We start from the raw sequence: 26,016 nt of genomic DNA on the forward strand, positions 1-26,016 counted from the left end.
TACCGAACAATCCGTCCTACCCTGGGGTAGGTTTTATTAATAGTCTCGTTTTGCAATGGAAGACATCTGTCAGTTGTCCCAGATCGCACAGGCAGGCCGCGCAGATGGGCTTCTGAGCAGCTCAGGGCCAGCCAGACGTGCGGTGAGAGGCGCGTAATTAAACGAACGCGCGCCGGTTTCCTCAGGGCCCCCCGGGGCTCGGCTTCGCCCAGGCCGGCCTCGGAGGGGTGGGGAAACCAGCTCAGAGCTTCGTCTCACTGTGGGGAGGGGCGAGGGGAGCCGGAAGTCCTTCGGTCCGGGCCCCGCCCCCGCCCTGCCGCGACTTCCCATTCGCCGCCAACCCATGTGCGTTGGCGACGTCACCGCGTTCACCATCCCGGAAGTGCGCGTGGCGGCGGTGGCGGCGGCCGCAGCGGGACTGGTAAGCGGGCGCGCGCCGCTCAGAGCACAGTTGGTGGCGTGAGTTGCTGCCCCTTCCTTTCTGCTGTGGGCCAGGGGAGCCGCCGCCCCGGGTCCTCGAGAAAGATGGGAGCGGGACGTGGCGAGAGGTCTCCTCAGCACTGGGCCAAAGAGCCCCGACGCGGAGGTCGTGTCCCCGCCACGTTTCTGACGACCGCAGGCGCGGATTCCTTGGCTTCCCTCAGCACTTTCCCCTCCGCGCGGACGGCCCCGAGACGCTTTTTCACTGGGCCTTGTCGCCAGCACCCGGCGTGGGGGGCGGGACGCGCCTTTTCAGGGCCGGAGTCCCCAGAGCGTTTTCCTAAGTTGAGGCGGAGGTGCAAGGAGACTGATTGGGTCTTTCCGCCCCACGTGGCCTGCTGGGAAGCGCGGCTCCTCCAGCCCACTTCGGTGGAATGGAATGGTTTTTCTCCGCAGGTTTACTCCGGGGTCACTCGAGAGCTGCTGCTGCTGCCTCCTTATGGGCAGGACCCCCTATGGGGAGAACGAGGGTGTGATATGTAGAAGGGAAGGCAGGGTGTGCTAGAAATCAGAGGAGACTGTAAGATGGCCGGAAAAGAATAAGGAAAACGGGGGCAGCAAAACTAATTAATTCATGGGAAAATACAATTTCTAGGAGCTATTCCAGGGTCATGAATTCTCGAGTGCAGGTGGGGAAGTAGGGTGATACCCACCTGTGACCATGACAAGTTCTGGAGACCAGAAACTCGGATAGAGTTTCTAGGATCCCGCACCCCTCACATACCGACTGAAGCCCTGCTCTGGGGAGAGTGTCATCACAGTACCATGTGGCATGCGAGTGTAGTGGCTAATGCGCCCCGACCAAACCACCAAACCGAGGGTTGGGCTGCTTATCCTCGCTGCCCAATAATGAGATGCAGATAAACTAGGAAAGAAGGGAGTTTATTTCTGTAACAAGGTACAGGGAGAAGGCCTGGAAAATATCCCAGACCAACTCAGAATTACAAAGTTTTCCAGAGCTTATATACCTTCTAAGTTATATGTTTATGTGTAAGTGTGCATTCATCTAAAGATACGAGTGATTAACTTCTTAGGTGTAAGATCTGAGTCTTGAAGACCTTCCTCGGGAGCCTGAGTAAATTTACTTAATCTAAATGGGTCCAGGTGCTGGTGTGATTACCCTTATATTCTCTCCTGCTAAATCATGGAGGTTTGGGGAATGCCCTCAGACCCCCAATAAGCTTGTTTGTGGAGGCCTGGGGAGTTTCCTCAGATCCCCAGTAAAACTTGTTTAATTCTAAACGGGTCCTGTTAAGAATTTCTTTGTGGCCAGGTGCAGTGGCTCATGCCTGTAATCCCAGCACTTTGGGAGGCCGAGGCGGGGAGATCACTAGAGGTCAGGAGTTCAAGAGCAGTCTGGCCAACATGGTGAAACCCCGTCTCTACCCAGAAGTATAAAAAATTAGCCGGATGTGGTGGTGTGCGCCTGTAATCCCTGCTACTTGGGATGCTGAGGCAGGAGAATCGCTTGCACCCAGGAGGCAGAGGTGGCAGTGAGCCGAGATTGTGCCACTGCACTCTGGCCTGGGCGACAGAGCAAGACTCCATCTCAAAAAAAAAAAAAAAAAGAATTCCTTTGTTACTTTATCATGCTTCAAGGTCCAGGAAAGGCCTAGGCAAAACTCTTGGTGGGCTTTTGTTACATTCCAGCCTTGTTTAAGGGCACTGGCTGGCTCTTTCAGCTTTTAATATGTAACTCAACCACTCAGTCAGTACTGAAACACTTGTTATGGAGGCCTGCGTTAGTGAGACCCCGCCTGCCACAGTAAGTGCTTCTGGAGAACAAAACCAGGTAGATACATAGATCTAGTCTTAATCCCTCAAACTGACACCTTTTTCAGTTTTTTCATCTGAACAAGGGATGAATTTCTGAGTTGATAAACTTGCAACGTGTCCCTTTATTTTCCTTCACTTACCTTCACTTTTAATTTCATTGGTATGCCTGTGTATTTGCCTTGTAGATGTGTAGTTGGTGACCGCCTCTCCAGATGCTGAGGTGCCTGTATCATTGGCAGAGGCCAGTACTGAACTGTAGGTGGAGTAGGCTGTGTCTTCTGAAGCAGTATCTATTTACAATGAAGTTGCAGTCTCCCGAATTCCAGTCACTTTTCACAGAAGGATTGAAGAGTCTGACAGGTGAGAGATGATACCTTTTCTTGATGGGAAACCTGTATAAATGGAGAAGTAGAGGGTTAACTTTTTAACTTTTTAAGCCAACATTCGGATATTTTCATTGCTGTTTTAATTATTTTTATTAAAAAAAATAAGTAGAGGGTCTCTTTGTGTTGCCCGGGCTCGTCTCAAACTCCTGGGCTCACTCCTTGGCCTCCCAAAATGCTGGGATTACAGGTGTGAGCACGGTGCCCAGTATGCACGTTTTCATTGTTGGAAGAAAGGCTTAGCTGGGTGTACCCAGCCTGTAATCTCTTGGGGAGGCCAAGGTAGGAGGATTGTTTGAGCCCAGGAGTTTGAGGCTGCAGTGAGCTATGATTATGCCACTCTAGCCTGGGCAACAGAGTGAGACCCTGTCTCAAAAAAAAAAAGAAAGGAGTGTTAAAAGAAAAAGGCTTACATATGGCTGATCCAAAAATATAGCTAAATCACTGGAAAAGGCAAGAAGTTGACTGGAATAAAAAGCATGGCTTTTCTGTATGCTGTGCTAAGTGCTTTCCCTACATTACAGGACTGGTCCTACTAACTTAATGAGTACGTACATTTTGACTTGTTATGTGGAAAAGGAAACAGATTGTTGGGCATGTGAAGTGCTTTGCCTGTGTTTCTGTAACTACTAACTAGAGAGCTGGGTTTTGAACTTATGCAGTCTGATTTGAGAGCCCAGCTTGTAACTACTAAGCTCTGTTTCCTTCCTAGGTATAAATGCTTTCCATGAGAACTGAAGGAAGAAGGAAATAGGAGTTGCCTCCGTTGTGCATGTTGCAAAACCTGTCTGGAAGGAGCATAGGAAATGGCTTTAGCTAAGTGCCTGACTCCAGTAGCTTCTTGCTGTTGCCACAGTTTTATTAGTATTGGTTCTTAATGTCATCTACTGTTGTTGCTAAAGCAGCCACACCGTAGCATTACAGAGCCTGTGGGAATTTTAATAGCACCCTCATAAATATATTTAGTAGTATATCTAGAAATGTGACCTAAACAGCACTGGCTATCTATTAGATTCACCTGGGGAGCTTTTAAAACACACATGCACGGGTTCTACCTGCAGTCTACTGAATTAGAATCTCTGGGCGGGATGACCATCTATATTTTTAATAAAAGCTCCACAAGTTAATTCTGATGCACAGAAGATAGATGAACCATTACTTTAATATGACTCACCTTGTATTAGCTCATTCTCAAAGCTACTTTCCCGTTCTTGAAATTAGATGATGGCTTTTTAGGTACGTGCCAGAGATAAATGGCCCAGAATATGTTGATTCTTTTAGATTCTTTTAGGCAGACTTTAAGTAGAGGGCTTAAATGTGTGTTTGGTTATGCCGATGCTTCACTATCTTTTTTAATTGGAGAGAGTGAAAGTTGCTAAAAATTGCTGTCCAATAGAAATGTATGAGCCTATATGTAATATAAACTTTTCTAGTAACCACATTAAAAAGATAGAAATGGTGAAATAAATTTTAATAATTATTTTTAGTTCATCTAATCCAATATATCTTAGATACTATCAGTATAATTTTATATAAAAATTGTTAATGAGGCCGGGCACAGTGGCTCCCACCTGTAATCCTAGCACTTTGGGAGGCTGGACGTAGTGGCTCATACCTGTAATCCCAGGACTTTTGAGTGGCTGAGGTGGGTGGATCACTTGAGCCCAGGAGTTTGAGACCAGCCTGGGCAACACGGTGAAACCCCATCTCTACTAAAAATACGAAAAATAGGCAAGCATAGTGATATGTGTCTGTAGTCCCTGCTACTTGGGAGGCTGAGGTGGGAGGATCACTGAAGCCTGGGAGGTGTGGGTTGCGGTAGGCCGAGATTGTGCCACTACACTGCAGCCTGGGTGACACAGACCGTCTCTCAAAAAAAAAAAAAAAGATATTTTATATTCTTACTTGGAAGTCTTTGAAATCTGTCATGCATTTAATACAGCACATCTGAATTCAGACTCACCACATTTTAAGTGCTCAGTAAGTACAAGTGGCTACTGTTTGAATAGTGCAGATTTTGAAGCTCTGATTTTGGGTTGAGTTGAAGCTTTTTTCTTTTCTGTGTATGCCCTTCACAGCCACCAATTTTTCAACTTCAGTTGCAAGAGGCCTCTTGGAAGAAGGAGTAGTAATTAACTCTTGATGGCCTAACTCAGGTCATTCTGCATTTTTTGGAAATGAGGTTCTAAATATTGATTACTGTAGTTTCTTGAACATCATTTTAACAATTGTGTTTAACTTTCTAAACCTGACATTAAGAACTGGATTTTCTGCACCCTGAGAAATGAGGTCCTAAGGAAGTTAGAGCCTAAATGGTATGGTAAGGTAGAGGCGGTGATTGCTTCCAGAGTCCTGTCCTTGAAGGACTGGCAAATGAGAACATGGGTATATTCTAAAGTTGACTTTTTCTAGGCTACTGGAGAAGTGGCAAGAATGGAATCTTTTAGTGCAACAATCAACAAGTTAGTCAAAGACTTGGGTGCCCTGGTAAAATGTAATGTTCTGTATAAAAACAGAATGTACAAAAACACACAGCCTTTGTGATGGCTGCTATATAGTGATACTTGGAGTTTAAATCCTGTACCAATTTTCAAATCTTAATAGCTGCTTTGCCATGTGTAAAATTAGTTTTCAGTGTGCAAGAATATGAGAGACTAGAATAGTGTATTATTGTCATATCATAAGGGTTTTATAATTTGTCAGGTTATTTTATGTATCTTTTTGCTTCAGTACAATCATATGCTAGTGGCATATAAGATTATTTCTTAGCTGGCTGCAGTAGCTCATGCCTATAATCTCTCAGCACTTTGGGAGGCCGAGGTGGGAGAATTGCTTGAGCCCAGGAGTTAGAGACCAGCCTGAGCAACATAGTGAAATCCCATCTGTACAAAAATAATAATAATAAATTCAGCCAGTTATGGTGATGCACACCTGTAGTCCCAGCTACTCAGGCGGCTGAGGCAGGGGGTTCCTTGAACTTGGGGTCAAGGCTGCACAGTGAACTGTGATGGTGCCACTGCACTCCAGCCTGGATAACAGTGAGACCCTCTCTCAAAAAAAGAAAAAAAAAAAAAGATTATTTTTCTGTCCTAGAGATGAGGCTGAAGTTCCCAATGCAGATGATTTTTGCCTGAGCTAACAGCATTAATGGATGAGCAAGGACTTGTTTGGTCCCTTGGCTGTTGTCCATAGGGGGTGATAGCGCTCAGTGTTATGTGATGTCAGAAGGCCATCATATTAAAATTTAGCACAATAGGAACAACTGATCACTCTCTTGAAGTCCGGAGCTCTTAGAACAGATGGTCTGTTTTCCTGTAGTAATGCTCACACCATGTCTTCCCACTCATAGCTCCCACTCACTGCCCCTTACCCCACCCCAGCCTCCAATCGTCAAAATTCAAAGCTGTAAAGGGAAGATGTTCATGAAAATTTAATTAAAAGTTAACATTAAAAAGAGGTGACAATTATAAAAGTTTTCTGACACATTAATGTGTGGTCTTTTGAATTGCTAATAAGAATAATTAACAATTGCTTACTATCAGAGGTGGCATTTGGAGCAAATAAATGTAGTTTGGGGATGATGACATTCTGCATTTCTTGACTTTTAGGCTTAAGTTTACAGTTAAATTTAGTTGCATTAGGTGTTATTTTCACTGAATTAGTTCATTGAATGTAGCTTGCAAAGTCTTGAAATGTTGACTGCATCTCTGTTTCTGTAAGATTGAAGATATCAGTAACAGGAATAAATAAATCTTTAAGCTTGATAGTCCCTGCTGTTTTAGGCCAATGTGAAATTATGCTTTTCTTATAATTTTTATGACTGCTCTTTCATATAGACAAATATGCCTCGATATGTCTTTCTCAGTTGTCTTAAATGTTATTTTAAAAATCCTGAATGGCAAGTTTTTTGGAATGGTTTAATAACATAGGGCTAATCAAAATGGTGAATATATTACTTTGAGTTCTGGATCTCTTTGTAATGCAGTTAGCTTACTGAGTAAATTTGGACTTACCGTTTTATTTTAGTAAAGCCAGCATGAGAATCTTAAAACAGTAGTTATCTATATAAATTAAGCCTTGACCTTCTTCATCCCACTGTTTATAGTAGGTTCAAGTGAACGTAAAACTTGTCCTTTATTTGCTTGAATTTCAGAACAGCTGCTTGATACTGTTTTAAGAAAACTTAAAAAAACCCAATAGTTTCCAGTGAAGTCATTCTTTTTTTTAATAGCTAGAATATCATAATTCAGTTTAATTATGAGCCAAATTGGTATAAAGATGAATAAGATAGGTTTTCTACCCTGAGAAATGGGGAGACAAAGACATAAAACAGGTAATTTTAATATAATTGGTATGTATAAAGATACACTGTACTAGTCGCTTAGAAGAAATGCACCTAACCTCACCTTCAGGTGAGGCTTCCTAAAGTGAATTCACAACAGATAAGTAAGAGTGAGCTAGATCAGTGTTTTCCAACTGGGTAGTTACCTCTTAGTGGGCCGTGAAGTCAATTTAGTGGTCATGACCAGATTTAGTGGTCATGACAAGTATTTAAAAAAAAGAATAGAATAGATTGCATGGTATGAAGGGCAGGTTTTCTTTTATGGTACTTTTGTTTGCCATGTAGACATACAAATTTTGGTGACTGCTATGTGAATGTCTTAGTGTGGGTTATGGGCCAAGAAGTGTGACAGCCAGCCACTGAGCTGGAGTAAGTTGGGGAGGTGTTTCAGTGAAGTGACTCACACAAGCAAAATTATGGAGGAAAACTATGGGGAGAGTTTGGTGCAGACAGCTGGTACAGACAAAGTGTGATGCAGAGTTTAGCAAGAGATGAGACAAATAGGTCATGGAAGCCTTTGGATATAGCACTGAGGAATTTGGGTACTGTGTTGTGAGTAGTTAGGAGGAGCAGTTAATGCGTAGTGTAATTAACCTGGTGTTCTGGGTACCGTGTTGTGAGTAGTTAGGAGGAGGAGTTAATGCATAGTGTAATTAACCTAGTGTTTTAAATCCCTAAGTCTAGATGGTGGAGGCTGGATTTAAGGGAGGTGATGTGGTTCTGGAAGTGGGCCTTGATGGGAAATGTGGCATTAGGGGAATATGAATACTTCCCCTTGGGGAGAGCTTGTGGAAAAGATATCCTTAATTAAGTCAAGGGTAGGGAGCATTTGTTATTTTTAAGTACATCATTTTAAGGAGACTACAGAGAATGGGGCCGAAAAGATGTGGGAAGAGTAGGTGGAAGAGGAGTGTGGGCAGGACAGAGAACAGAAGATGTTGAGGTAGGGACAGAGGATTATGTTTTGAGTTGTGATTACAGGTGCTGGAACTTTGATGTATGATGAGTTTAGTTGAATGCTCCTGTCACTGTCCGCTAGCCAAAGACCAGTAGGGGCACAAGTTGGGTTGTTACTCCTGGCAGTGAAGAGCAACATGCTGAGTGAGGAGTAGCATGCTGACATTGGAGAACCTGGAGGTATACTCAGTAAGAGGGCTTTAGAAATGACTTCTTATAGGAGTTGGGCTTGTATTGGGTCATTTTGGAGAGCATTTAAGGTAGTAGAGCTTTGCAGCGGGTTAGATGCTCTCAGGAAGCAGAAGTAATTCTGTGATTGGGTGTCTTAATAATGCTTTCCTAGAAGTTGAGTACAGTTGTGAGACTAAACCTAATTGGTAAGGCACAGTCACTGTTACCAGCTATTGTAGGGTGTATCATGGACAGTGTTCATGTTTTGTGTATGTTTAGGTGATTACAGAGTTGTCTTGATCGATCCATCGTGGTCACAGAATGGGCTTGTCGGATACTGATGTTTTGTGAAATTGTTTCTGTTCCACAGACCCCGGGGCCTAATACAGTGGCAGGCTAGCTCCTGGATGCCATTCTCACTAGGTTCCATGTGGGCATATGGATATAGTTATAGTGGATTTTGCCTTATCCTGTACATATAGAGGAGTCAGCTGTGTAGTTGCTTATAGTTGTTCAGTGTTCAAATGGTTCTACCTAGAGCTCAGATAGGAGTTGATTTTAGAATTATATACAGATCATTTCTTGAAGGATTTTTAGCTATAAACATTAATAATAAGTGGTATAGACTAATGTTGTCTGATAGTTTCATGCATGAACATCCTGCCTTAACATCTATCTGTCAACACAGAGAAATACAAGAACATGTTACCATCTCTAACGTATGCACATAAATGGGGAAAAGAAAGCAGAATTGTTTGATTTACTTTCTTTCTTTTTTTTTTTTTTTGAGATAGGGTCTTGCTCTGTCACCCAGGCTGGAGTGCAGTGGCACGATCATAGCTCACCACAGCCTTGAACTCCTGGGCTCAAGCCATCCTCCCACCTCAGCCTCCCAAGTAGCTGGGACGACAGGTGTGCGCCATTGAACCTGGCTATTTTTATTTTTTGTATAGAGAGTCTTGCTCTTTGCCCAGACTGGTCTTGAACTCGTGGGCTCAAGTGATTTTTTTTCGCCTCAGCCTCCCAAAGTATCAGGATTACAGGTGTGAGCCACTGCGCTTGACCTGCTTTAGTCTTTAGTAATACTTCAAATTTATATTGATCACTTTGAGGCATTGTGGAATTCTGAATTATCTTCTGAATAAGCAAAGAAAAATTCTGCAAGTTCTCTGTTTCCCGTTGGTCCTCAGAGGCACTCTCCTGTAGACAAGTCTTTTTACTTCTTTGGGCCTTGTTCTTATTTTTCATATGAAAAGCCTCAGTAAATGAATCTCTGCTGTTCCAACTAGATGGAAAAGCCTTGTACTTTTGTGGTTAAAATAAACACATTGAAATAAAGAACTTGGGAATAAAAATCTTGTTTTCTCTCATCTCAGAATTATTTGTCAGAGAGAATCACGAATTAAGAATAGCAGGAGGAGCAGTGAGGGATTTATTAAATGGAGTAAAGCCTCAGGATGTAGATTTTGCCACCACTGCTACCCCTACTCAAATGAAGGAGATGTTTCAGTCGGCTGGGATTCGGATGATAAACAACAGAGGAGAAAAGCACGGAACAATTACTGCCAGGGTGAGTCAAAAGTTTGACAGTTAATTACATTGCTTTTTTGGTGTTACCTCTCCATTTCTAAAAATCCTTTGTATGCTATGGTATTTACTTTTCGGTTTTTACTCTCCCAGTTTTAAGATGTGTTATGTATTGACTTTCCATAAGGGAAGATGATTTAGCTTTCTTACCACACCCTTCTCAACAAGAAGCACATAAAATTCTCCTTCTTCTATCTTCTAGTATATTTATGTCATAATTTTTGGTTAAGTCAATATTCAGGATTCACATTTATGACTCTGTATTGTTTACAGCCAGATTGTGGAGTATATTGTGATGACATTTCTTCTATTGGCATATTTTTTAATTTTCCTGCAGTTAATGGCATTTTTCTTTTACATAGCTTTCCATGTACCACCAATTTATTCCTGCACTCTGTGCCAGAGCTATAGAGTTCCTCTCAAAAGATTTAAACACATTACATCAAGTTTCAGTTGTGTTTTTGGGAAACATCTTACCTGGTGCTGTCTTCCTGCTCCAGTATGGACTTTTAGGAATTTCCTTGGCCTCTCTTTTTTGTTAGGCCTCCTGTTTCCTGGGTCCCATGTGCTGTTCTCTCTTGGCTTAAGCCCTCATTTTAATAATCCAAAACCTGAGGAAGCCTTACACGTCTGAAAATGTTTTTATTTTACCTCCACACTGGTTTGATAGTTATGGTTATAGAATTCTAGGCAGGGAATAATTTTTACTCAGAAATTTAAAGGCATTGTTTTCTAGCTTCCAGTACTGCCAATAAGTCTAGTTCCATTTAGATTTCTCTTTTGTGTAAAAACCTGATTGCCATTATTTCCTTTTGGAAGTCTTTCTGATCTTTTTATGTCTAATGTTTTTAATTTCAAGATGATATAACTTGTTTTGGATTTTTTACTTATTGTGCAGGGCACTTAGTGGGCCCTCTTATGTTTCTTTCATAATTTCATCCCTTTTGTTAAATGTTTTTTCCTTTGGAAACTCTTATTATTTGGATACTGGATTGCTGGGAGTGACCTAGTTTTATCTTTTGTCTTTATTTTATATTCTTCTGTCTTACTTTCTATGAGAGTGCCTTAACTTCATCTCTCAATCATTGTATAATACTGACAACCTCTGTGGTCTTGTAGAATTTCAAGAGGTCTTTCTTAGTATATTTCTTTGGAAAGCTTCCTGTTCATGTTTCAGATGCAAGATCTTTTATTTCTCTTAGGATATCTACTATAGTTATTTTGACAATGTCTTTGTTTCCTCTGAGTTTTTTCTTTCATGTTGGCTTTCCTTAAATTTAGGTGATGCTCTATACTTGAGGGCTTTATTGTAGTTTTGCATGGGAAGTGTCAGTCAATTGGGACTCCCAATCTAAGTCTCAGTAGGAGTTTTCATTAGGAGAAATCAGAGAAGAATACTCCAGTATTATGCCAGGGAATGAGCCTGATTGTTAGCATCTTGAAACCAAGTAGGGAAAGGGATGAGGGTCATGTTAATTTTCACTTTAATCTTGTTTTCATTATGATGCTTCATTCGCATGAGCATCTGTGCCTGGTGCAACAAGTTCTGATTATTTTTGGTTCAACCTTTCTAGAGAATCAATCCCTGGTTTTCTGCCTCGTTAAGGGAGTCATTCTAGGTGGGTCTGATTATTTCTTAAAATGAGTTTCAAACAGTTTTCCTATTTCAAACCTTACCTTATTCTTTGCCTTCAGAGATACTTGTGCCTCAAATTCTTGAGTTCTGGAATTCCATAGTGAGAGATAGATATAGCTTGTATCTAGAGAAGAGTATGTATCAAATTGAGAGAAATCCTACAACAGACTTCTGGTGATCATTAATGGCTTTCACTTCCTAAATAAAGACATTCCTAACTGTTGGCACATAAAACACTTTATTCTCTACTCCCAAATGCTAATATGCTGTCTGTCAGATAGGCTTTCTCTTTTACATATATTCCTATTTCTCCACCGTGCCTTTGGTCATCTCTTCTTTTCATTTGAAGTTTTCCTACCACACCTGCATGTACAAACCCTGCTGCTTTTTCAAGGCTTGGCACAGATGCCACCCTATCACGAAGTTACTCAGCTTCCCCAGCTGGAGGTAGTCTGTCTTCCTAAGATAGAGGTAACTCTAATTTCTTTCTTTCTCTTTTGAGACAGGGTCTCACTCTGTTGCCTAGGCTGGAGTGCACAGTGTGATCTCGACTCACTGCAGCCTCTGCCTCCTGGGGTCTAACGATCCTCCCACCTCAGCCTCCCAGGTAGCTAGGACCACAGGCATGCACCACCACACCTGGCTGGTTTTTTTGTATGTTTGGTAGAGACAGGGTTTTACCATCTTGCCCAGGCTTGTCTTGAACTCCTGAGCTCAAGTCATCCGCTTGCCTTGGCCACCCAAAATGCTGGGATTACAGGCATGAGCCACCACCCCCAGTCTTTATTTTAATTTCACTGGGGATTACCAGTAAGGGAGTTGCAAGATCTGTTAACTGTACTTGTTCTTTATCAGTCTTTTGCTCAATGGCATATGTTCCATAAATTGACATTCACCTTTTTGCAAACTGGAGCTATTAAAAATATTTCTGATAATAGCTTGATTTGAAATTGAAGAACAGTTTTGAGGGTTTCTCCACATCACCTGGCAGAGGTGACATGTTTTGTGTTAAACTCATCTTTTTTAACCATGATGGGTATTTAAAAAAAAAATCAGTCTTGATCTGTTTTTGAGTAACGTGGATATCTTTCTGTTTCGATGTTTAGGTATGGTAGTTGACGTTAAAAAGTCTATAACTGTCAGGGCTTATAGTACCATCCCTTTATAAAGACAAAAACTTATTTTTTTTCAATTCAGTAGTATGAAAACCTAATTTAAATGACAACAAAAACCCCATGTATTTAATTGCAGCTTCATGAAGAAAATTTTGAGATTACTACACTACGGATTGATGTCACCACCGATGGAAGACATGCTGAGGTAGAATTTACAACTGACTGGCAGAAAGATGCGGAACGCAGAGATCTCACTATAAATTCTATGTTTTTAGGTAATATTTGCAGATAAAACCATGTTTTGAGTCTATCAGAATGCCTTCTTTTCAAGTAAAACCTACATTCTGGAAATGTTCTTCAACTTGAGAAGTTGCATTAATTTCTTCTAAGAGATGGTTTAGCAGATTGCTTAAAAGAATAGTCTCTGGGCTGGGCATGGTGGTTCATACCTGTAATCCCAGCACTTTGGGAGGCCGACGCAGGCGGATCATGAGGTCAGGATATCGAGACCATCCTTGCTAACACGGTGAAACCCCATCTCTACTAAAAATACAAAAAATTAGCTGGGCGTGGTGGTCGGTGCCTGTAGTCCCAGCTACTTGGGAGGCTGAGGCAGGAGAATAGCATGAACCTGGGAGGCTGAGGCAGGAGAATAGCATGAACCCAGGAGGCGGAGCTTGCAGTGAGCTGAGATTGCACCACTGCACTCCAGCCTGGGCAACAGAGCGAGACTCGGTCTCAGAAAAAAAGAATAGACTCTGGAGCCAAAATCCCTGGGGTCAAATTCTGACTCCGTCACTCACTAGCCACGAAACAAAAACATTAATTAATATTGGCTTCCTTTGTACAGCTGTTGTGAGGTTTAAGAGAGTTAATTGTAAATGCTTAGAACAGTGCCTGACATATGTACACATTCAGTCAGTGCTAACTTCTTAACTGCATATAAATAACATTAACATTTCAGGGAAGAAAAGTGCACACACACAGTACATGTACACACTCCACATACATCCACACATACACCCAGGATCATTCTTTTTCCTTTGCGCTATCTTTCATGCACGTTTATTCACTCTTTGCTCTCTTCTGCTTCCCTGGCAAACAATGGTGAATGACTTCAGCACCTTTTTTACTGCTGAGCTGACACACAACCTCAGATTCTTTTTTAGCATTGTATTCTAGGAATCATCAATAATCAGAGTTGGTATGTAAGATGAAACCTATTTATTTCAGCTTAACTTTTTGTTTAATGAAAGCACTGGGAATTATATGGGGGGTAGATATGAATTAGGTTAGTGTTTTGATTCATTACTGATGCATCATATGTTGTACTTCAAAGACAAGCCCTTTATGTTTAAGATTTTGGATTAAAAAAGGATGAAACATCCACTATTCATAACCTAGTTTGTAGCAACAATAGTGGTAAAAGGATGAAGTAACAGGATTTGCTTCATGCATAGATGGGCAAGAAGTTTATAAGCTATGGTGGGATCTCTTGCTGATTACAATAATGACAGATACAATTTCTAGGGTACCTACTGGGTTCTAGATACAACATTGGGTACCTCATATACTTTATTTCATTAAACTCTCAGAAAAACTTCATAAAGTGTGTTAAGCCCACTTGATAGAAGAGGAAACTTGAGACTGAGAGATATTAAGTAACTTAGTTTAAGTCACAGAGAACCATGATTTTGTCTTGTTTCCAAAGCCTAGGCAGTATATGACCATAGAGAGCCCAATTGGTGCATTTTCTCTCAGTTAATGTAGTCAGAGCTCCAGGTATTTATTTATTCTCATATTTACTCATAGAGGAAACTGCTCCAAATAGTGCAATATAGAGAGTCTTGTCTAACTGGCTTCTCATAAGCATACTGAAAGAGAGAAACTAATGCTCTTTTTCAGTGTCCTAGTTTATAAAATAAAAGCTGTTCTTATTGGTACTATCATTTTCTGATATTTACTAAACCTTATAACGTGTCAGGCACTGTTTAAGCACATTATATAAATTTAATCTCCTGACAACCCTGCGAAGCAGATACTGCTATTTAACCGATGGTAACTTGCCCAAAGTTGCACAGCTTGTAAAGTGTAGGATCAGAATTCCAACTCAGGCAGCCTGACTCCAGAGGTCACATTCTTAACCACTACTTTATTCCCTGCAACTCAACTATATTTCATATTTTTATTTACTGTATTTTAAAATGATGATATTCAGAGCAAAACAAAATACACACCAATATGATGCTTACTAAGCTTTGTGTAGTTTTCTATCCTGGCTTTTTCCAAGCCTTATTGGATCAAGCATTCATAGTTCTGGCATTTATGGTTGGTTACTTTGCTTCCCAAACCTTTATTTTTGCTTTGACCATATTCCTATGATTTTTTCCTCCAAATTTTGATCTTGCCTTTAGGTTCCCCAGGGACAGTTACAAGTCTCTTCATTAGGAGAAATAACACCAAGATGAATATGCCATATTATTTGCTACTTTGTGATCATATTTTTGCCTGTTTACGTATTTTCTTTTTATTTTCATTTTCTTTTATGTCTTTTTGAATCTGGAGCCTTCGAAATTTGCCACGTACGTCAAGATGGTTCCCTTTTAAAAGTTACTATGCATATAAAACTATTAACAGCTTGGGAAGAGTTAAGCATTAAGTGTGAACTTACCAATATACTGTTGCTTTTGGGATAATCAAAGAGCATTCAAGTTCACACACAACCAAGAGGTGTTTTTGATAAGTAGTTGTCAGTGCCTGTTTTCTGTAATGCTACAGAGTGAAATATCTCATAGGATCACTGACCTCCCCATTTGGTTAGCTGAATGGTGTCTGTGTTTTGGCTCTAAATTCCTTTTTCTTTTTTTTTAAGTCTCCATGGTAACCGTCTTAGTTTGCCTGAGCTTGAAATATTTCCTTGGATGTGTGATTTTCAACTTTAAAAAACTAGGAATGTCTCAGGCAAACCAGTATGAAGTGGTCACTCTACTGATACTTAAGGTTTTATGTGTGTGTGTGTAGATATATATATATATAAAATTAGTTTTATGTCACTTTTTCTTTTTTGGTTCAACATATGAGAATATTTGTTTATTACCATTTTTGTGAATGGCTAATAGATTAACATGTTCAAAATTCACAAAGTTTTAAAGGCTCTATAGTGAAGTCTCCTGATCTATAATGAACAGGACTGCCCATTTAACCACACCCTTGCTAACACTGTTACCAAATGTTTGCATCGTTGCTGATCTGAAAAACGCTATCTCGAAAATGGGTATTTACTGGCCGGGCATGGTGGCTTATACCTGTAACCCTAGCACTTTGGGAGGCTGAGGCGGGCAGATCACTTGATGTCAGGGGTTCGAGACCAGCCTGGCCCACTTGCCGAAACCCTGTCTCTACTAAAAATACAAAAATTAGCTGTGTGTAGTGGCAGGTCTACTTGGGAGGCTGAAGCAGGAGAATCACCTGAACCTGGGAGGCTGCAGTGAGCTGAGATTGCACCACTGCACTCCAACCAGGGTGACAAAGTAAGAATCTGCCTCAAAGAACAAAAAAAGGATTTAGGACTAAGGTTGAAAATCATTATTAAAGAGATTTCTATATTTTGTTTATATGTAGCCTATTTTTCTACTTATGTGGCCTTTTTATTAGAACTTTTATGTATTATGGAAACTAGCCATGTTTTTTTATATGGACTTACATATATTTTTCCAAAAATGTCACTTATGATTTTTTGTGTGATAGTAGTTTCTGCCATACAGGCATATTTGATTTTTTATGTCATTCAATTATTTCTTCAAAAATCCTGTTTTTTTGTGTTTTGTTTTCTGTTTTCTTGCTAAGTAGAGTTTGAAAGATCTTCGAGATTATAAAGATTCCAAGATTATGAAATATTTTAGTTTCTTCTGTTAATCCTGTTATGTATTTTTTTCATTTTATTTTGGCTATTGTTTATTTTCCCATATTGTGAAAATTAGCTTGTATGGTGTCTTGTTGGCTCCACTCCACCTCACACAAGTTTTGCATATTTCTTGTTTAGTTTATTCTTGGATTATCTTTTTAGTTGCAATTGTAAATGCACCTAAACAGCTTTTAAGACAGTCTTTTATTGTCTTCCATTTGATAGCTGATATGTGTGAATACCCATTTGTTTTAACAACTTCACTCTGCTGAATTTTTACTGTTTGTGATAGTGTTTAGCTGATTTTCTTGTGTTTTCAAATTCTTATTTGCCAATAGTGATTTTTCTCCCTCCTTTTCTAATGAATAGGTTTTGATGGCACTTTATTTGACTACTTTAATGGTTATGAAGATTTAAAAAATAAGAAAGTTAGGTTTGTTGGACATGCTAAACAGAGAATACAAGAAGATTATCTTAGAATTTTAAGATACTTCAGGTAAGAATTTTTAAAAATAAAAAATGATAGTTTTAATATCACTAGAGCATAACACTGGTCATATGAAACCCACAGCAGGTCAGTGTACAAAATGGTGACATCCCAAATGTCTGTCTCCAGTGGAGACCTAGCACCCTATGACTTATGAGTGAAAATTACTTAGCTACTTCATATTGTATTTTCATTCCCAGAATGCACATATACTTTATGTGATCTTTCCTACAATTTTGATTTAAGTCATTTTTTTAAATGCCTATTTTTCTTTTTGATTGATATTTCCTCCATTGATTGATTAATTGCACAGACGTTTGAATGCTTACCACAGGTCAATCCCTGTGTTAGCTGCATTAAACATGGTAATGAATGAGTGAAAGTGTTCGCCTTCATACAGCTTACGGTTTTAGGTGGTTGTGGAAATCAGTGATGGTTCAGTACAAAATGATTTCGGTGAAAAGAAATACCTGTTATATGATTTTAAAAATCAAAGTATAAAGACATACTCAAAACTTGGATGGGCTGGGTATGGTGGCTCACGCCTGTAATCCTAGCACTTTGGGAGGCTGAGGCAGGTGGATCACAAGGTCAGGAGATTGAGACCATCCTGGCTAACATGGTGAAACCCCATCTCCACTAAAAATACAAAAAATTAGCCGGGCGTGGTGGCAGGCACCTGTAGTCCCAGCTACTTGGGAGGCTGAGGCAGGAGAATGTCCTGAACCCGGGAGGCAGAGCTTGCAGTGAGCCGAGATCACGCCACTGCAGTCCAGCCTGAATGAGACTCCATCTCAAAAAAAAAAAAAACAACTAGGATAAACCTGGTAAATACGAAATGCATGACTAGTTCTGTGGGTAGCAATGATGTTTAAAGGTCACACACTAACCTTTTTAAAAAACTATCCGATTTGGCTAGTTTATGTCAAGTAATATTCATTTTTCACTGGTTGGGATTGCGCTCAGAATATTCTGTAACAGATCATGGATATTTTGTCAATAAATGTAGTTTCTCTAAACTTGAATATTTGTAGTCTTTTATATAAATAATAGAACATAGATGAAGACTTAGCTGTATTTGGATCACTAATCCAAATTTAGCATTAATTTACTTATTTAGCATTACTTTGGACCGCTGATGAATAGAGGGTATTCATTAGAATTTTAAGGGTATGAGAGGGAAAACACATGTACATTAGGGCTTCCAGTTCTAAGATTCCGTGAAATATACTCCAGGGTGTGCAACTAGATTAGTCATATTTGAAGGTTTTCATTGAAAGTACTAATGTGTACAGACAGGCAAGCTTTGAGGAATTAAGACTACTCTGTTAAGGCACTGCAGTCTTGTTTTGGTTTGCTGCCTTTACAAGAATGCTATTTTTTTTTTCATCTACTGTAAGTGCCAATTCAGGAATTGCATTTGATGACCATTCTGAATGTCTTGAGTCAGTAATTTGGAAGTGGGGTGGAGACCTTGAAGTTCTAGTTGTTGCTAACCTCAAAAAGGCTACGTATATTTTATTCGACCCTGGGTTTTCTTATCTGGGAAAAGAAAGAGGAGGTGGAGAAATGACCAGTTGCTTTCTAAGGTCCCTTTTAGACCTAACTAATTCTATGTTTTCATTAAGCAGATGTATGGGATAGTACCAATAAAAATGAAAAACATTTTGCTTGTGACATGCCAATATAGAGGTAATACCCTGTGAAGATTTTGTCTTGTAGGTTTTATGGGAGAATTGTAGACAAACCTGGTGACCATGATCCTGAGACTTTGGAAGCAATTGCAGAAAATGCAAAAGGCTTGGCTGGAATATCAGGAGAGAGGATTTGGGTGGAACTGAAAAAAATTCTTGTTGGTAACCATGTAAATCATTTGATTCACCTTATCTATGATCTTGATGTGGCTCCTTATATAGGTAAGAGCAAGTTATAAAGTGTTTGAATTTTTGGCAGTGAAATATCTGGTTTCAAATTTCATAAGGAAAAAATGTTTGACTCATTTGGTTGAAGAATTCTTGATGGAGAAATGGAGTATTTTAAAATAAGACAAAGTTTGGGTTATGGGGTAAGCTTTGTCGTGAGTAGGGAACAGCTCAAAGACAGTCTATGGTGCTTGCAGAGTAGTCTCGAGTCAGATCTGCGTTTGAAGGAAGCTCAGCCCCTTATCTAGTCTTTGCCACTTGGGTTAGTTTCTAACCCAAAAAAGGGGTTTAAAAGTAATGTAGCCTCTATCTAATAGAAAAGCTAAAAGGATTCAGTGAGTTAATACATGTAAAGCTCTTTTAGAAGAGTGACTTGTACACAGAAATTGTTCAGTAAACATTGTAATTCATTTTCACAAAGAACAGTGGGATTATATGGTTTATCACACTTCTGGAAGCTTGGGCATATTATTTCAAATTTCAGTAACATTACTGAATGGGGGGTGGATGTTGTATCAGTGGGAAGTCAGGAATTTGTGATTAGAAAGAATATGCCTTGTGAGTCTGACACCACGATCACCACTACCCCTGGACTTCTTGATGTAGCTTTAATGGAAACAAGAACATTTTAGAGGTTTTGAAGGTGACAGGAGAGAATAACAATATACATTATATAGGTTCGCCTGTAAGTTGGAACATCAGACTGAACTTATATAACGTATCCTAGTGACAAAGCATTTCTGGAGACTAAAACAGTGGCAAGGTTTAGGATATGAGTGGTTTTTTATCCCCACTAAAAACAGGTGAAAAATGCTTTTGTCCCTACAGGTTTACCTGCTAATGCAAGTTTAGAAGAATTTGATAAAGTCAGTAAAAATGTTGAAGGTTTTTCACCAAAGCCAATGACTCTTTTGGCCTCATTATTCAAAGTACAAGATGATGTCACAAAATTGGATTTGAGGTTGAAGATCGCAAAAGAAGAGAAAAACCTTGGCTTATTTATAGTTAAAAATAGGAAAGATTTAATTAAAGCAACAGATAGTTCAGACCCATTGAAACCCTATCAAGACTTCATTATAGATGTAAGTATATACTAGGCTTGGTCAGAAATATGAAGTATCGTCACTAATTTAGAATTAATTTATTAAAACTAAGATCTACAATTCCGTGAATTTTACTTATTTTAAATGAAAAAATTTATGTTGAGTATTTAAATTTTAGGATAAGATCGTATAAGTGTATGTTTTCATGTGTGACGAAACTAAATGTTTGATTTTGACACGTAGTCTAGGGAACCTGATGCAACTACTCGTGTATGTGAACTACTGAAGTACCAAGGAGAGCACTGTCTCCTAAAGGAAATGCAGCAGTGGTCCATTCCTCCATTTCCTGTAAGTGGCCATGACATCAGAAAAGTGGGCATTTCTTCAGGAAAAGAAATTGGGGCTCTATTACAACAGTTGCGAGAACAGTGGAAAAAAAGTGGTTACCAAATGGAAAAAGATGAACTTCTGAGTTACATAAAGAAGACCTAAAACTGATGGCTACTAAAAAGCAGAGCATTTCTGGTAAGACTAAATTTTCTCCATTCCCTCTTAATGAGGTTTTAGAAACTACACCAGAATAAAAGACAGTTTAGGGGACCTCTGTACAACAAGAAGGGTCGTATTTTGTGAATTATATTTCAAGAACTAAACTGAGATCTACCTTTCTTGATCAGATTTATATCACCGAAATGTACAGTTCTTTTGGAATAGTTTCACCTGAGAAAACATAGTTGGCTATTATCTTAACCTGTTCAGGCTTTTAAAAAAAATTGAAGTGGTAACTGTCTTGAAGACAAAATGTTTAGTTTGCAATTGAAGTAACTGGGTTACCTTGAACAATGACTATCTATGATGTGTCAGTTCTTATCTGAATTCCAAAATAAACTTTTGCTTAAAAAGGAAATAATTGACCAAGTTTGCATAAAATATGAATACTAAATGTGTCCCCAGTTGCTGGCATTCACACGTACAGGATTTGTTCTAGAGCAAGCTATGCTTTAGTATGTGGTTGATACTTTTCTGTCACAATGATTTGTTTATGCATGCAGAGTCTGGGAAAGTCATGGGATTAGCTTGAGGGTCACTCTTGAGCCTATTATTTTAATAAGATATTGGTATTGGAAGATAAATGTGTTTATGTGGTATCTGACAATGTATATCAGGTGTCATATACAATGGTAATATGCCTCTCTTCAAAGTAAATGTTATTTTATTAATTAAGAGGATATGGCTTACATTATTATATATTTGTTCTCTAAAGATTTGAGTCCTAAATGCTTTCATTAGGTAAATAAAATGTATAACACAAACTGTTTATTTCAGCTGCTATACTGACATTTCATAATTTATTTCCTTTCTATGTAGCCAGTCATAACATCTTTGTACTCTATGAGCAAATAGTAATTTTGGACCTTGATAAAACAATTTTGTAGAGTGTAATATTTCTAAGAGGAAGTGTCACAGGGGCTATGATGCAAGAAAGCCTCAGAAATGACTGCACACAGGTCAGTAATTAGCTGCATTATAAATACTTTGACGTACTGCCAAAATACAGATTTAGACCCAACATCGTATAATACATACTATTTCTGTATAGAAAGTATGCAGATTTAGCTATCAATCAGGTCTGGTTATAATACATACTATTTCTGTATAGAAAGTATGCAGATTTAGCTATCAGGTCTGGTTTTGTCATGTGTAAAACCATTTTCAGTAGTAGTATGTGTGCGTTTTTACAGATCAGAAAATTTTATTTGCTAGTACACAGTATGGGACATACTGAAATTATAACATTTCAGAGGGGAAAAGGTAACTCATTGTAACTTGTTTAGATTTCAGCCTACAGACATGTAGTATGCTGCTGAAAAGAACTTCCTGGGATCCACTATAGAGTAAGTAAGTAAGTTTTAGTGCAGTGTAAGAAAGAACTGTATGAACAACCAGTGAAGTCATATAAACCCAAAATTATTAAAGTAGTGAAGTAGAGCTTAGAAAAAATAAGGCAGGGGCATATCCTGAATAGAAGCATTCTTGAATTTTCATTTGCTCTATTTACCTAAATATCCATAAACATGCAATGTGATACTCAACTGATTTCACTCCACTCAAGGCATGTATTTTGGCCTCATACTATTACTATAGTTTGAGTAAACATTTAACCTCATTGATTGATTAGGTTTAAAGTAGCAAAGGAATATCAATAAAACCAAAGTTATCACACAAATGTGGAAGGACCCACTAAACCCTTGAATATAAGCAAAGAGGTAGGTGGCAAAGCAGTCTTTTTAGAACTTTAAAATTATGAGTAGATATTTTACAGTATTTGAACAAAGAACATGTTTAGTTTCACGCTTAAGGTTTACTTACTTACAGACTTACTTACAGATTTTCTTCAATTTACATTGAACAAAATACAGTATCACATTTAGCCTGGGTGAGGGGACATGTTTTGGCATCTTTTCCCTATAGTAGTGGTTTTTGGTTCAAATTAATTTTTGAAAAATAGTTTTTGTATGGAACAGTATAAATGGGCTTATAAGTTCAAATACTGAGCAAATACACAATACTACTTTATACTAACAAACAGGCACATAAAGGAAATGACAACTATTCGTGGGCTCAAAAAACTGCATATTAAAACTGCATATTTTAAGTAATTTTCAAAATTTACAAATCAGTATCTCAGAGAAGCTAAAGAAAATGGAAAGGAACAAAGCCCTTTTAGAATAATATACATTGCCTTGCTTCTTTCAAAAAGGAACACGTACTTGTCACCCTAGCTTTTGTTATTTTAGAGCACTGGTACAGATATGCTGTCCCATACATCAGGATCAAATGATTAGTTTCACATTGTAGGAATTTAAGTTTTTTTTTTTAAAAAACAGGAAGTAATCTCATCATTCCCAAAGATGTCTTCATGTCCCATCAATGACATGCTACCAGACATATCAGATTCCACAGGATAATGGCACCAAACTACCCAAGTAGATGTTTCTGGTATTCTAGACTGCCATTCATGCTCTCCAAAAGTATACTTAAAAGTTTCAAATACAGTTGCACTTAGAAACTGCAACCCTCCAAGTAATGTTGTGTTTACTTAGGTATGTATCAGAGGCAATAAGTTCCAAAGCAGATCTGATTTTAGAATATAACCAATTTGTTAGATAACTAACTTTATCTCTACCTCATCTGTTTACAAGCAAAGTATTACTTTGTCTGGACTTATTTCATCTTCAGTGTCTGGGATCGTGGGCAACAGAGCAGATCGCGTTAAGCCCCAAAATTTTTGAGGTGACATGTCTTTTTTGGTGGCTGTAAACTTCCATCCAATATGGCTTGCACAGATCTTACACTGGGCAACAGTCCAGGCATACCTAAGAAATTAAGGAAAGATATCAGCTAAGGAAACACTTCTGTACTCCAAGCCTATCATATAAACCTATCACAAAGATAGACCTTAGAGGCAAATTCTAAGGATTAAGGACATATTCTAAGTTGAGATTTGATCCGTACGGTTCCCTGAAACCTAAAAACATTTTCTAATTTTGTAATATGTATGACTTTTATGCTCTTAAGCCATGTTTACATTTTTCTTCTACTGCATAGAAATAAAGAGTAATCTTACGAATTTCTTTATAGAAATTGCTGGTTGCCAAGACCAATTCTAACTTGTACTGGCTTTTCCTTTGTTGTATTGCAGTCAAGTTAGAAAACAGCAATCACCTGCAGAAATAATGCACTTCTGTCGGAGTTAAACTGGATGGGCCAGGAAGGACACATCTCAAAAAATATTTAAAAACTACTATTCTAAAATAAGAATGATTGTCAGATAATGCAACCAGAAATACAAACCACGGCATTTTGTTCTTAAGATAAACCATGTAATTGCAACTGCTGCCTTATTTTTTTCGCCTAGGTATACCATGCCACATTTATTTATAGTAACAAATGTATTCTAGTTTTAGTCCTCACATAGGGTGCCAAGTAAGACAGATAGGGCAATCCAAGTGACATGGTCCTAACTCCAGGGTAGCATGTAATCCCTTCTTAGCATCCCTCTTTGAAAACTGAAGATAGTACAGCTGAGGGAACTGAACAGGTTCCCAAGATCATAGAGAATCATTAAACTGAAGCAAACAAAAAGAAAGCAAGACTAGAAGAAAAGCAGGATTCACTGGGTTCTGCACCTTCTTAGTCTATCATTGCTTTGTAAACAAACATTCTCTGGTTTTACATTACTACAGAATACAGTCCAGATACAAAGTTTTACTGGGTCATAAGACAGCTGATGATTTTCAGAATTCTGTGACTGACAGAAAAAAAACAATTTTGGATTTAACTGGATACAGTAATCTGAGGACAACTGCAGTTGTCAACCTTCCTTTCATTCAATGATGCTATATAAAAGATACAAAAAGTGCAACAGATGTTTCTAGCTATTTGTGGAATGAAGGACATTTAAGTAAAATTACTTCTTTTTTGTTTTTTCGAGACAGATTCTCACTCTGTCACCCAGGCTGGAGCGCAGTGACACAATCTTGGCTCACTGCAACACTCTGCCTCCCGGGTTCAAGAGATTCTTGTGCCTCAGCGTCCCGAGTAGCTGGGAGTACAGGCCCCTGCCCCCACACCTGGCTAATTTTTGTATCAAATTACTCATTTGTCTACTTTTTATTATAAAGATTGTGGCAACTCTACTTAGGACTCTGGATTTTTCTGCCCAATTAAGGTAAAAAAAGAAAAAAAAAAAGCAACCACCATCATAATATTACCCAGGAAACCAGCTGTGTTCCGTAGAAGGCCGGCCTATCAGATTCAAGTTGCAAGCCTTATACACAGTAAGTGTCTCATGCACATATCCATGAGGATTCACATAAGCTGCCATCGGCCCACATAAGGATAAACTAAAACAAAGAATCAACATGGAGAACAAGTCAACATGAGAAGTCTAATTCTATTAAATGCTTAGAATTTTATTGAAGTTCACCAAGAAATGAGGTATGAGCTATATAGTTTTTAATCTTTCAGTTTTACATAATACCAGGATCTTAGTATGAAAATGGGGTGGGGGTGTAGCTGGCAGACAGGCCTGTTTTGTCTAAATGTTTTCTGTGATGACCCAAAGAAAATAGTACTTGTTTTTAAAACCCTTCTCAAGACAGACATTGTAAAGAATATAAAACTCAAATGCTTCTAAAGGAGTCTGAGAGTGTAAGTGCAATGACAAGGTCCTGTGTGGTCATTTTGGGGCAGTTGATTATTTTGCAGGAAGCAGTTTCCTTACCTTCTTGATTTTTAAGTAAGTCAGTCTGATGAATTTGTCACTTTCAAACACTGTTACATCAGAGCATCAGTATGTGTTCAGAAGCATGTCCTACTTTGGCCCTATATGGCAAAACTGATGACTGAAATGTAATTTCTGAGGCATCTATGTTAGGACCTAATTGAAGACAGTCTAATATATAGATTGTCAACAAGAATTAGGGGGAAAAGAATTTCTCAGTTGTTTTACTTTACCATGCTCATTACCTGTCAATAATCCCTGACATGCATTGTTGCTCCGAGTACCCAATCTGGAAGATGGTCTTAGCAAAAGTGAGCTAATTCCCTATATTTCATTTGCTGAGTCTTTGTAACTTTTAGGTATTGGAGGAAAGTATATAGAAAACAGAAATAGTCCTGATGATAATTCTGATAAGACAAGTATATTAAAAATGTAATAAAGACCTTACCTGAATATTTCATTTTTGGTTGTTATTTCTGTTTCTTGACATTGTTTACAGCAAAGGGAAGTACACTAAAAAATTTGAGAGAAAAATTATTGGTAGGAAAAACTGGCAGTCATTTTATCATGTAATCACATAGATCATCAAGAAACTTATAAAGATATTGCTCTCTCTGAATATCGTATTTTCCTTCCAAGCATTCAAAAACACTTTTAAAGGTGGAGCAAGAAAATCACTGAAACTGAGATCTGCCACATATTTACATAAAACTAAATGACCTTCTCTAGGGTAAAGGAATAGTGATATATAACCTTGGATATTTCCATGCAGAAATCAAGTATTTTTCACTAAGTTGATAAAGGTATTCATATTTGACAAACACAAAACAATGAGTTTATCTGTAAGATCCTAATTGAAATCTGAATTACGTGACTACATTACTGATACAGAGCTCCACTGGCCCCAACAGAGCATCCTAGTTCTC

At 38.7% G+C, this 26,016-nt stretch overlaps 2 protein-coding genes across 9 annotated transcripts in view; one reads left to right on the top strand and one right to left on the bottom strand.

The window, feature by feature from the left end:
* Window positions 1-375: 375 nt before the first annotated feature.
* Window positions 376-25,543, top strand: TRNT1 (tRNA nucleotidyl transferase 1). 7 transcript variants are annotated; one of them, XR_004247625.2, is made up of 10 exons: window positions 376-421; window positions 2,442-2,616; window positions 9,486-9,679; window positions 12,584-12,722; window positions 16,721-16,847; window positions 18,561-18,754; window positions 19,589-19,842; window positions 20,047-20,328; window positions 21,172-21,311; window positions 24,536-25,543. XR_004247625.2 is itself a non-coding variant. In XM_032149536.2 (9 exons), exons 2-8 carry the CDS (start codon window positions 2,469-2,471, stop codon window positions 20,293-20,295), a joined length of 1,305 nt encoding a protein of 434 aa, XP_032005427.1. In that variant the 5' UTR covers window positions 376-421; window positions 2,442-2,468; the 3' UTR covers window positions 20,296-20,328; window positions 21,172-21,313. The 7 variants fall into 7 exon arrangements, 4 of the variants coding, with proteins under 4 accessions (XP_032005427.1, XP_032005426.1, XP_058293161.1 ...); XM_032149536.2 differs by lacking the exon at window positions 24,536-25,543 and having other exon boundaries at window positions 21,172-21,313; XM_032149535.2 differs by lacking the exon at window positions 24,536-25,543 and having other exon boundaries at window positions 20,047-21,313.
* CRBN (cereblon) overlaps window positions 22,146-26,016 on the bottom strand; it is a 30,480-nt gene continuing 26,609 nt past the window's right edge. For both annotated transcript variants that reach the window (XM_032149534.2, XM_032149533.2), the window contains exons 9-11: window positions 25,539-25,603; window positions 24,579-24,710; window positions 22,146-23,180 (exon numbers count right to left, since the gene is read on the bottom strand). In XM_032149534.2, coding sequence (XP_032005425.1) covers window positions 23,000-23,180; window positions 24,579-24,710; window positions 25,539-25,603 — 378 coding nt within the window. In that variant the 3' untranslated portion in view covers window positions 22,146-22,999. The remainder of the gene's footprint in view (window positions 23,181-24,578; window positions 24,711-25,538; window positions 25,604-26,016) is intronic.

Source organism: Hylobates moloch, unplaced genomic scaffold (genome assembly GCF_009828535.3).
Source record: "Hylobates moloch isolate HMO894 unplaced genomic scaffold, HMol_V3 SCAFFOLD_4, whole genome shotgun sequence".
NCBI lineage: Eukaryota > Metazoa > Chordata > Mammalia > Primates > Hylobatidae > Hylobates > Hylobates moloch.

What these genes read in the sequence shown, in the direction of transcription:
- TRNT1 (XM_032149535.2), top strand. Translation starts at nt 2,469, where the DNA reads ATGCTGAGGTGCCTGTATCATTGGCAGAGGCCAGTACTGAACTGTAGG. An exon ending in AGGATTGAAGAGTCTGACAG is followed by an intron (nt 2,617 to 9,485) that starts GTGAGAGATGAT and finishes CTCTCATCTCAG; the next exon opens with AATTATTTGTCAGAGAGAAT. An exon ending in AGAATTTTAAGATACTTCAG is followed by an intron (nt 16,848 to 18,560) that starts GTAAGAATTTTT and finishes TTTGTCTTGTAG; the next exon opens with GTTTTATGGGAGAATTGTAG.